Genomic DNA, 13,085 nt, shown 5'->3' with positions numbered 1-13,085 from the left:
GCTCTAGTGAGACAAGACCTTTCCTAATCAAATACAAATTGATATTACTATATATATTTTATAGTTTTACTGTATATTAAATTTATATACAAGTACAATCGATAAAACTTGAAGCCTAGTCGTCCCTCTTTAGAGGGCATCGTAATAATATTTTATTTTTACTAGATAAAGAATGCCGTTTATATATAAAAAAATATAAATAAAAAATAAGAAATCCTTTTGAACATTTTGGATTATGAAAAAGGAGTGGAATTGAAATGAGGAGGGGCTATTGCCCTTGCTACTTTCTGTCCAAATCGTCATGATTGCCAGCTTGGCAGCAACTTAGAGTTGCGACTCGTCGTGTCTATTCCCTTCCGCCACTTCCAACCTCGTTCGTTTCTCCGCAAGGAATTCATCGCTCCGTTCCCTTTTTTTCCCCTAGCTAAGAATTGGGACGCCAATTTCCTTGGTCTTGATTGACTCCGATTCCAAGGCTTTCTCTAGGAGATGGAGGGCGGAGGCAGCGGCGAAGCCTTCGGTTCCTCCACCGCCCCGCTCACCTGGCACGATTTCTTGGAGCGGATGCGCCACCCATCGGCGGCAGATTTCGTCAAATCGATCAAGAGGTCAGCTTCCCTCACTTAGTTCCTCTATTCTTTCGTTTTCCTCTGGATCTTTAACATGTTGGCCTTTCTCGATATGACGATTTACTTTTTGGATCTTAAATTTGTGGCCTTTCTCGATGTAATTCTAGCTGGAGGATTTACATGTCCCCTGCTTTCAATTTTCTAGCCGCTTTTCAATCCTATGCTCAATGCTGGCTTACCTAATTCAGTCTCCTCGTTACTAGACTCTGTGATGATCGCGTGTAGATGATGCTTTCTAATTCTAAGTAAAATATTCTTGTTAATCGTCCTTGCTGATTCTCTCGCAGGACTTTTACTTTCTGTTTATAACCTTGGAGAAGGTAGAAAAACCTGGAAGTTGAAAACTCTGTGGAATTTACCTAGTCTCTCAGGAATGATGAATAATTTACTTTCTCCGAAATGATGTTGCATTTTGTCGATGATAATTGTTTCTTGCTCTCACTTTAAATCAAAGTTTTACTCTATGTTCTAAGATCATTTGTCCAAGTTATTGATTGGTTGGATCACTGCAATGGGATTTAATAAATTAATTGAGTTCGTAGGAATGTATTTAATTTCCCCTGATTCTTTCATAGTTTTGGGAGGTCTTTCTCATTATTTCTTATGGCTAGCATGTACAACTGTAGGTTAATTTAAGTTTAGGGAGACTGTAAACAACGAGCCACCTACACATTATCATCTTCATCCAGAAAACATTCATTTAAGTTTGAAGTTCCAAGATATATATTTGGTTGGGGCATCAAAAGTTTGTCTTGAAGTGATTCCTGCTGAAAGGAAAAAAATCAATTTGATATTATAAAAGAACTATTAAGAATTTTAATTCTGTTTCTTACGTTTCAATTTAAGTAAGTGATAATAAAGAATTGCATTTCATTCTTATGCTTGGAATCTAGATTTATGTAGTGTTATATGGTAGAGTTCTTTAGTCTCATCAATTTCTGAGTATTTTCAATCATAAATCTGACCAATTTTAAGATTACAAATCCAAAAATTTGGAACAATGATATTATATTTATGTTTTTTTTACCCAGCACAAGAATCTTGTAAAAAAAGAGAAATAGAATTGCAATTCCATATTATTTGGTTGCCAATCTTAGTATGTATATCAAATAATCAAAGCAACTACCATAAAAAAGTACAAAATATTTACTATACCTACAAGTGATGCAACACCAAAATTGAACCGTTGAACTGTCCAGGAATTTAGAGCAAAATTGATGCAGCGAATAAGGAAATAATTTCACCCAGAGGAAACACTTCCAAATGGAAAAGTCAAATTGAAAATTGTATTAGTTCAAAAATAATTGAAATACACAACTCTGGACCTCTTTTATAGGCATAACTCAACAACAAATACAAATATAAATATTCTAAATAAAGAAAATATGCTAATCTTAATAGGGATTATAATTATTCCTCATTTATTACCAAAATAAAAATATTAATGATCAAATAACAAAAAGCAAAACTCTAATTTATTGTTGCCGATATTGAGTATTTTTCAATTTATTTTCATTTATTGTAGATGCACCCATCTTGAATATTTCTTAATCTTAAAGTTTTTCCAATTTCTTTCCTTTTATATCGGAAGAGCCAATTTGAAATTTATCTTCAATTTATTTTCTTCAAAATTATTTTATTTTTCATGATATTTGTTTCCTTGCTTGTATTATTTTTCCCTATTGAAACTTGACTCTTGACAAGTTGTCGACTTCTCTTCTTAGGTCATGGTTTCCAAGCATAAGGAATAATTGCTTCAATAACTCTATTTGGCAATGTTTTTTTTATTTTTTGGACGTCTCTTTCAATGAGAAAGAAATTAATGCACTTTGATTCTCTTTTTGCACTTTGATTTTGAGAAATTCTTTTTTGGTTGTCCTTTTCAATGAATACGAAAATGTTTGAGTTTGTTGTATGACGAGAATAATATTTATGCCTTCAATGAAATTTTGTGGCATGAACACAACAATGATGAGGATTTCAGAAAGCTTGTAATAAGATCAGCATACGAAGATGAACCCTCAAACTTCTCGTTGAATGCCCTCTTTAAAAATTGAACTTGTGTTTGAATAAGTTAGAAAGATAAATGAATAAGTATTGTAATCAAAATTTTTCACAATATGACCAAATAAAGTGGATATGTATGATATGAATGCACCTAATGTAGATGTGATGAGGAAATTTGAATTTAAAAATGCTATAAGGAAATTTACAGTACCATTAAATATTTTATAATAATCATTATTCACTATAGTTTCCAAGATTGTATAGCCGATATATGTTTTGGTATATAGAAGAAAATAATACATTTAATTCAATTGGTTGACAAATATCAAAGATATAAGTAAATATTGAAGGGTTGTACAAAGTGATTTGCAAATTTTTAAGTTGGTATATTGCATTACTTGATCATAATGCTTGTTTTGTTTAGCTTTCTCATTTGGTTCCTTTTGATAACATGAATGAGATAAGATTTGAGAGTCTAAGTCATGGTTAGTGTTGAGTTGATTAGTCTCTAAAGAGGTCAAAGTCAACATTTTTTTTTTATATTACATTGTTAAGAGACTCATCTAAGGTGTCTTTGAAGTACTCTTCTAAATTGTCATTAGAAAGTTGTTTTACTAAAGTAGAGTTATCAAAAGGTTTATTGGAGCATAACTCTTTCATTTTAATTAGAAGTTTATGGATTGTAAGAGAACTAATATTTTATGGCAATGTTTGCGAGTTCAGTTACTTGAGAAAGGTTGTTTTATTTTTTTTACATATTTGTTATACAATCATCTCCTAAAGTTTAGTAAGCCTTATCATTTCAATAATTTTCTCTTCATTTGTGCTAATGTGTGATGGGTTTCTGTTCATCTTGTTCTCTAATGATTTAGACACATCACTAATAGTTTTTAGCGGGTTCACTAAGTGTGAATTTGGAAAATCATACTTGTTTGATGGAGGTTAAATTATGTTGGTCAAAATAATTTTCAATATTGTCTAACTAATCAAGAAACACATTAGGATCTGTAGTTCTATCAAATATAGGGGCATTTGTCCTAACACATGATTTAAAAAAATAATGAATTTTTTTTAGACATTGACGATGTGATTATGATTTTTTATTTAGCAATGTACAAAGAATAACCATTATATGCTTTAAGTTCACCATTCACAAGGGGCACACGTTCCTAAAATCTAAATCTTACATATATTTAGTGGTAGGTGTGGTGTTTTTTCTCATCAAGATAAATCAAATATTGATAAGTAATGATACTTATAAAATAATAATGTTATAAATTAAATGAGATATAGAAGAATTTAATCAATTGCTAACATGCAAGTATGATAATTAAATCAATGATGATATTGTATTGATGGACGATAACTAAACTGAATAATAAATATTTTATTAGATGGATGATGATTAAACGAAATAAAAAATATATTTTTTTGATGGATGATAATTTAACTATATGGAATATATTTTTTTTCATGAATGATGTCTAAACTAAATTGGAAAAAAATGATGATATTTTTGATTTTTATGAATAAGATGCTAATAAGCATGAATTTATTAGAAAAAATTAAACGCGAGCAATTTAGAATTATCAACTGAATAAACAAAAATCAGTTTTAGGAAAGAGAAACTGGGTTTGTGCCTTGTTGTGAATGAGCCGTGGATAAGGGTGGAACTAACTTTTGAAGATGTGGATCAAGGTTTAAAATTTCGACCTGTGTTGAGGTTTCGGTTCTGGACCGGAACGATATGGTTTCGGTATCGTATCGTGCCGTGCCGATATAGTTTCAGTATTTTATAAATATAAAATATATTAGTTAAAAAATAAAATATTTAACATAAATATTTAAAAAATAAACAATATAAAAAATAATCTTAAAAAAAGAAGAGATATGAAAATAGATAAATAAATAAATAAAAATTTTATTATAATTTTTAAATTAAAATAAATGAAATATAAAATTAATTAGATAATTTTATTAGGGTTTAATAAAGCTTTTTGATTATCTCCATCATAGCTAGGAGTTGATTAAAATAATTAACCTAAATTTAATTAAAAAATTTTGAAATCCTACACCACTCGCGAGCTCACGCGACTTCGGCGTTGCCGCAGAGTTGCATGACTCCTCAACCATGGCCGCGGGGATTGCGTGACTCCTCTGGTACGACTACGGTGGTCCCTTTGCAGCGGCCGTAGGGTCGCACCTTCGCGGAGGCAGCAGAAGGGTTACTGCTGTTGTGGGGTCGAGCAACCCCTCCGCTATGACCACGGGGTCGCGCAACATGTCACAGCTATTGCAGGTCTGGTGCCGAGGTCGTGCCGGTGTCGGTCGCCGAGCGGAACGGGATATTTCGCCCGTTTCGACTGTCTCGGCACGACACTTTAAACCATGATGTGGATGATGGAGATAATTAGCACCAAAACTGAACCACCAGGTTTCACCGTTTTAGCTTTGATACTAATTGATGCAGCACCAAAATCAAACCATAGAACCACTTAGAAATTTAGAACAAAATTAATGAAGCGAATAAGGAAATAACCTCGATCAGTGGAAAAACTTACACAGAGAAGTTAAATTGGAAATTGTATTACTTTACAGATAATAAAAATACACTGCTCTGGACTTCTTTTATATACTTAACAACAAAAATAGAAATAAGTATTCTAAATTAGGAAAATATGCTAATCTATATAGAATTATAATTATTCTCTATTTATTACCAAACTAAAAATATTAATTATCAAATAACAAAATTCTAATTTATTGTAGATCTGTTAATTTTGAATGTTTTGAATTTATTTTCATTTGTTGCTTTTCTGATCTTGAAGCCTTTTATCACAGATGAACTAGTTTGAAATTTAGCTTCAATTATTTCCACGAATTTTATTTCTTTGTCTGCATTAATAAGTGGGAGTACATGAAAGCAAATTAGTGAATTGCACATATTAAGGATAAAATTGTTTCAAATGCAGTTCAAATGACCTGCTCTTTGACTAACAATCAATCTATCTTGCATTATCCATCATTGTATTAATTCTTAGCATTCAGAGTTTGTTTAATCTTCCTTCCAATATCAACTACTTCCCACGAGTTATAGATGTCCTAAAATTCGATGTTCATACATCCCGTAATTAGTCAAATCATTGAACCAAAAAAACATGGTTAGCTTTTAAATTTCCAATTGTCCAAATGTCACAATAGACACATCCCTTTTTATACACAAGCTGATCTTCATTCTTATATTCTTTTAGTTTGGATTAAATCATTGTTACCCATCCCTTAAAAGCCGGTTTCCATAGAAAGACCACATCAGCCTCTTTCTGTGAATTCCTTGGAAACAAAGGGTGCACTATTCTTTAGTTTGTTTGCCACTTATGTTCTTTCAACCATCTCCTGGTCAAGTTCTTGTGATAAGAAACTATTTGTAGTTTAAAGCAAATATGCTTACACATCCTGGTTGCAAGTTGCAACTGCATGTAGCTCCACAACAGTGCTTAAATTTGACTATATTGACATGGCAGCTTCATTGTATCCTTTTCAAATCGAGCTCCTGATCCAGAAAAAGACAGTGCTTCTGTACAGGAGTTCCTTTCCAACATGGAAGAGGCCTTTAGGGCTCATACACTTTGGGCTGGTAGTTCAGAAGAAGAACTGGAAAGTGCTGGGGAGGTGAGCTATTACACTTCCATATTTTCATTTATGCTAATATATAAAACTTTTCATCCTGGATTACATGCTTGTTCCTGAAATGGAGATGTAAGAGATAATGTAACACTTCTAATAACATCTGAATGTCACAAATCTTAAAATCATTGTGTATTAATATCATAGGGCCTGACTAATTGGCCGTACAGCTTATGTCTATTTAAGCTTTATCTTTTACATCTGTTCATACTTGGTTATTATGAGTTAATATTTGTTCTGTGTTAGAGATTTGTTCTTCGATTGAAAGTATGGTTTCAGTAACATGCTATGCCGACACTTGGCATGCTTTAAGGCAAGCTGAGATCACTTAAATTTTCACTACCTAGGTGATTTCCTATCTTGATATGTGGGATGGAATCCATCTACCATCATTATAATCCCATTGACATCCTCTATGCTAGTTGTCAATCTGCACTATAAAATGCATTCACACTTTATGACCAAAAGCTAAATACAAATCATAAAACATGTAGAAAAGACTATAATAAACATGATTAAAATAAATAAAATATGTTTAGAAATAACTGAAAACCAATAATAAAAAAAATAACTTATGAAGATAAATTAGAATAAGTGACACCCTTATCTTGCTGCAAATAATTCTTTGAAAACGTCCGGTAAAAGAGTTTGTCTAAGATCAACCTGATATCCTAGTTTGATACCCTCAGTGCTTGCCTTTGGTAATACCACTAATTGGGAAAGACAATAATCTCAATAAAGTCTTGTGTGTAGGATTGAACGTATGCTGGGGGGTGAATAGCGTGTTCTCTTTTTTTTTTTCGGTATTGTTCTCTTTCATTAGTACGCGGCAGAATAATAAAATAAAAACAAGAAAGAAAATAAGAACAAATACACACCGGTTTTTTACTTGGTTTATAACCCCTCAGGGTTGCTACATCCAAGGCTTTGTCTCATTGAGCACTACTGCTTTCTCTTTTCTAGACACCTTTCGGCAAGGGAGAAACCTCTTACAATTTTGGTCAAACACAAACAAAATAATCAATAATAAAAGGAATAAGTAACACAGAAATAAAAGAGGACCGAATCTCTTCTGGAAGCCCTAAATGTGGCGACACTCTTCCTAGCACTTCCTGGATCGCACGAGCTGAACTTGAAGGACACAAAATATGAGTATTAGATGAATTGATTTGATTTATGAATCCTCAAGGATCTACCCTCCTTTCATAGAACTCTATTGAGTTGTTGACGTGACACTTTTCCGCTCGCTTGGAAGCCTGCCGGGTGTCTGGACCTCTGTTGACTTAACTCTCAATCTAATCCTCGCGAACTCTGGATCTGCTGACGTGGCAACTTCCGGTCGCTTGAAACACATCTAGTCGCTTGGAGCTTAATCAAATCTAATCCATTGACCGCCTCACTTGGATATGATCTTTCCTTTCCGGTCGATCGAACTTGCTCTGGTGACATTGTCGGATATGTTTCGATCTTCCAAGTCTTCGTCCAGCTCCTTCAAGACAGAATAATAAACAATATACAAATCTAATACTTTGTCTACCTTACCTATTAAGTTTACTTGCTTAGAGTTCACTCTTCCAAGACTTCTCACTTGCTTGGAGTTTACTCCTCCAAAACTTCTTACTATTTAGGGTTCACTCCTAGGATTTTCCCTTTACTCAGAATTCATTCCTCTAGTCTTCTTATTACTTAAGGTTCATTCTCCTGGGGCTTCTTCTTTGCTAAGCATTCGGTTATGACCTGCTTGGTTTCTTTCCTTGATAGACATCTAGTCACCCCTTGACTTGTCTGGACTTTCTCTGTCTTATTAGTTCGAGTTTCATAAACAACCTCTTGCAAAGTAGGGTTAGATTGCGTAGGATAGATCCTTTCCTGAGACCTGCATTGGCGGGAGCTTTGTGCATCAAATTGACATTTTTTTCTTTTATTCAAGAAATGTGTATAATAAATTAATAACATAATTAGAGAAAAGTACTATTATAGTATGATAATGAGTTTAACAAAGCTAAGCATATATCACGCGATTATAGTATGAAAGTAGCATTAACCAATCAATAAGAGAGAAATGAATTATGTTAGCATAATACATATGTTTAACAGGGATCCTTGGCGCAATGGTAAAGTTGCTACCATGTGATTTGGCGGTCACGAGTTCGAATCGTAGAAACAACCTCTTGCAAAATACAAAATAAGGTTACGTACAATAAACCTAATGTGGTCTAATCCTTCTTGGGACATACTATCGGGAGCTTAGTATACTAGGCTACCCTTTAATACATATGTTTCGAGGAAATAACATAAGAATCAAATTTTAATGAAATAACAAAATAGATAAGAGTGATAAGGTTCCAAAAGAGGTTCAATAGCATCTATTAAGCCCTAAATGTTAACATAGCTTAACCTATCTTGATATCAACTAAGCAATCTTTCTCTTTAAATCTTCAGCAAATTACTGAACCACGTAGCTGAAGTTGTCGAATACCCAAATCATGTAGGTAAGTTTCAAAATTATCAAATCATGTACCCAATTCCGTTTTTTCCCCTCCCATTCGATTGCTACAGTTGATTTGGGACCATACTGTGCTGATGAACATTGTTGAATCAATTGCTACATTGTAGCAATGGATTAAAAAATTTAATTCATGTTTAAAAAATTATCGCTCTCAATATGGAGTATGAAAATGATATTTGAGGGCATGAATATAATCAAGAGAATTAGACAAACACATAATACTTAGTTCCATTTTATTCCGAGTTCTCTAGGTCCATCTGTCGGTTTAGACCTGAGCCAAAATTGACTGACCTAGAGAGCTCAGAATGAAATTGAATGAACAATGTCTGAATTAGGGTAGGTGTGAGTGAATGCGGAGGGGTAAAAGTAGAATTGGGTATATGATTTGGTAATTTTGAAACTTACCTACATGATTTGGGTATTCAGCAATTTTGGCTACGTGGTTGAGTAATTTGTCATTAAATCTTTGAATCACCATTTAAGAATTAAGTTCAATAACTAAAATATCAATTTTTGCTTAGTGGTAGCATGTTATAGTTGTTAATGAACATTACCATAAATATAACTAGCAACATATATGCCCTTAAGTTTATTGCCCATTTTTAGATATTAGTTTCAAGGTAAAATATAGCAAGATAATATCTTTAAGTTTTAGTGGTTGTATAAAATTTTGTTAATTGGTAAGAGAATCTCTATTTGATTCCACAAATACACCCGAGATCAAGAAACAACCTTATGACTACTATTGTCCTATGGATAAAGACTTGATTTATCTCCCTTAAGTAAAACCCTTCGTTTGACTACATACCGATATGCAACTATAAGCAATGACAATTTCGTAACGTAGGATATCTTAAAGCAATTATCTTTGTAAGGAACCTCAACGATGACTCTTATTTAAAAGAGACAATTCCACATTGCAAAGACAAGAACCTTATCCTAAGTGATGGTCACCCACAAAATTTGACTTAGTGCTAATTCAGCTTCAATGCGTAGAGGTTTTACTATCCAACATGCATTGATATGTGAGGGAGTTATTTGGTAATACACAAAAGAACATTCATCTTAATTCAACACACCTTTGAATACACATTAGGAGGTGGTATCCACTACACATGGCTCAGATGAAGGTAGGGGAAGGGGTTGCAGCCGTGCACACAAATTAATTTGCATGAGCTTCCTTTGGTTTGTTACATGCTCACAAATGAATGTCTCTCACTGACAACATTATTGTTCGCATGAGGAATGACAAATCTCAACTCTTTTACTATGATTAGGAGTGTTGCTAACTACGTTTAAAGGAGGAGGGCTATTAAGGTCCTTAGAGAGGGAAGCATGATCCAAGCTCAAATCTATAAGGAAAGGGGGTTTAGACGCGGTTTCTCGAAGTTGAGGGAATTGATTTTACAGAGAGGGCAAAGGGGGAAAAAGGCACTTGAGGAGGAGTGTTGCTGTTAATTAGTGGAAAGGGTGGTGATGGTTGGAGCATGGGCGACAAGGAATAGTGGTAAGGGTTCCAGTTTGGATGTAAAGGGTGGTGGAGGCATAAATCTAGAGGGAGATGATGGCAATAGTTAAAGGTAATCTCCTTTAACATGTGCCCATTTACTGCTCAAAGTTTAAAATTTTGAGTCATGCAAGAGTTTCCAACCTAGAAAGAGATTAAAACTTAAGTTGTGCCCCAAATAACGTTTGAAATACTGAGCCGTCCGCTCAAAACAAGAGACTAAACTAGCACGAGGTTGCCTCAAGGTCGCGAATGGTGCTGCAACCCCACCATTGCCCTCCACGACGTTGTGACATGATTTTTTTTTTGGTTCAAATTTTTATTTTTAAATATGTATTTTTATTATAAATAAACTATAAAATATTAAAAATGATCTTAAAATTTATAAATAATTTCAAAAATTAATAAAATATTTTATAAAAAAATAAATGATTTTTTTAATATATTAAAAGTTGAATATAAATTTAAAATATATATTTTTAAAATATAATTCTTAAACATTTCAAATAAATTAATAAAATTTAAAATTTACAAATGCATTCAAAAAATAATTTAAGACCTTCAAATAATTTTATAATTATCTTTTTTTTTTAAATAATTTTTATAAAAAATTAATTGACATTATTTATGAGAAAATATTGAAAACACCTCAAAATATAACACCAAGGAGCATAGTTAATAATAAAATATTAATAAAATTAACATACTCTTATATTTAAAATTTAAAAAGTATCAAAACTATATCGAAATCGTATCGTTTCGGACCTGAAACTTCAGCACCGATCGAAATTTTGAACCATGGTCCCAAATAACTTGTATAGTGCTCAGAAACTTTACGGGTCTAAGACTATAGATGTGACAACCTTGTCGTCTGACAATGTTCTAACTTGGCTATTTGCTATGCGCTATTAATTTTGTTACATTGAATAAAATATGCATCTTCAAAAATTGGTCACTACTAAAATGGAGTCGTGCTTCACTTAGTTCTGGGTAAATCTAAACAAAGTCTATGCTATCTCTTTCTGTCTTTTTAAGATTTATAAGGAATTAGCAATGGCGTGTGTAAAGGCCTATTGTTGCTTAGTTGCCTTAGGCATCTACATGTGTCATATTGTGATAAAACCCTTGAAATACCCTGTCACAAATTGATCCAGAAGAATATAAATTATCTTATCTTTCTTAAAGCGTCCAACTAGACCACCTTGTTGGAACCGGTGTAGTGCGATTGCCGGATGAAGCTAGTAGAGGGTTAATAGCTCTTATACCTACAATTATAAAGTTATATTACTCTTGCTAGTGCAGTGGAAATAAGAGACTAAAAGACAATTATATACATATTGCTAACAAAGACATATAATGTAGTTGTTCCTACTTCACAACTATGACTTGGTATGTCACTCTTGGAAGTCCAATGTCTTTCTCCTTCGCAGTTCTGTAGGTAGAGAAACTTCTTAAATGATTGTAAGAAGATTAAGAGAACAACTTAAAGGGTTACAAGATGAGACTTAATATGATGTGACTAATCACTATTTTGCTAGCCTTTAAATGTCCACCTTGCCCCCCTTTATATAACCTTCAGTCCCTTCAATCTTCACTTGCTATTTAGTTGACTTGTCGCCGATGAGTCGAATGACTTCCGGATCTCTTTAACCTTAGTCTACCAATAACTACTTAGTTGATTAGATTCCACTATTAATCGAATGCTCACTGTAGCTCTTAAGTCATCTGATTGTTGCAGTGCAAAATTATCTGATCAATGACTCCTTTTGTTGTTCCTAGTGTAGCATTAGTTGATTGAAAGTCTTAATCAGTCAACTAATCACAAGTAGACTCATCCCCAAATAGAAACATTTTATTAATTGGCTAATCAGGCTGAGTTGATTCCTTAGTCGGCTCAACTCACTAGTCGATTGAGCTTAACTCTATTACTCGAACTTGAACTCTGACTCTAATCTTCCTAATAATCGAGTAGATATTCTCTCCAAGAGTATAAGTTTCTAACTCTCATAGCTCATAACCACAACTTACCTTACATTGCTACCAAGGCCGTTTCCATTAATTTCTTCATTCCTCGAGTGCATCAAGTCCCATGTGCTATGTTTAACACTTCATCTATGTAGTTCACTTTGTCTCCGACTATTGTCAACTTTGTGCTTTAATACTTCTTGTCCTGCAGTACATCTGTCTCCATTCTCCAATGGACCTCAAGCTATGAAGCTGTGAACTTGATTGTGCCAAGCTATGCTTACATAAAACCAATATAAAATTCCAAGTACAATAGAGAAATTAATTTTTTAAAATAAAAAAGAAAAACAAATAAAGCAAGCACTTGTTCATCCAAGAAGTATTATATCTATACAATATGTACATTATCACTAATTTAAAGCCATCACCCCCCTCATCCCTTTATTATACAATAAAAATTTAATTTTATCTGTATTTTTTATTTAAATTTAGATGATGCTTTTATATATTCTCAAAATATAGAAAGTATAGTAAATTTTATAATTTGAATTTGAAATATTCAAATAAATGTAATATAAGCAATGCCCATAATCATCAAAAGTCTAAACTTGTGATTTGAATTCACTATTTATATGAAGATGTCGAGCTTGGAGACCAATCTTCATCAGCATTCTATATGCAAGACTTGATGTTTTTGCAATAAAAAGTGAGTAAAACAATTTAATTATGTACAAAAAATAATAAAAATATATATTTTGAATTTATATGATAGCTGTTGTAAAAG

The 13,085-nt window shown here is 32.9% G+C and overlaps 1 protein-coding gene across 1 annotated transcript in view; it reads left to right on the top strand.

The window, feature by feature from the left end:
• Positions 1–322: 322 nt before the first annotated feature.
• LOC121984377 (vacuolar protein sorting-associated protein 9A-like) overlaps positions 323–13,085 on the top strand; it is a 37,284-nt gene continuing 24,521 nt past the window's right edge. The window contains exons 1-2 of the mRNA XM_042537280.1: positions 323–608; positions 6,158–6,305. Of these exons, the coding sequence (XP_042393214.1) occupies positions 490–608; positions 6,158–6,305 (267 nt within the window). The 5' untranslated portion in view covers positions 323–489. The remainder of the gene's footprint in view (positions 609–6,157; positions 6,306–13,085) is intronic.

Source organism: Zingiber officinale, chromosome 5B (genome assembly GCF_018446385.1).
Source record: "Zingiber officinale cultivar Zhangliang chromosome 5B, Zo_v1.1, whole genome shotgun sequence".
Lineage (NCBI taxonomy): Eukaryota > Viridiplantae > Streptophyta > Magnoliopsida > Zingiberales > Zingiberaceae > Zingiber > Zingiber officinale.
Note: the sequence above shows the minus strand (reverse complement) of the source record. Positions and strands in the feature narration are given on the sequence as shown.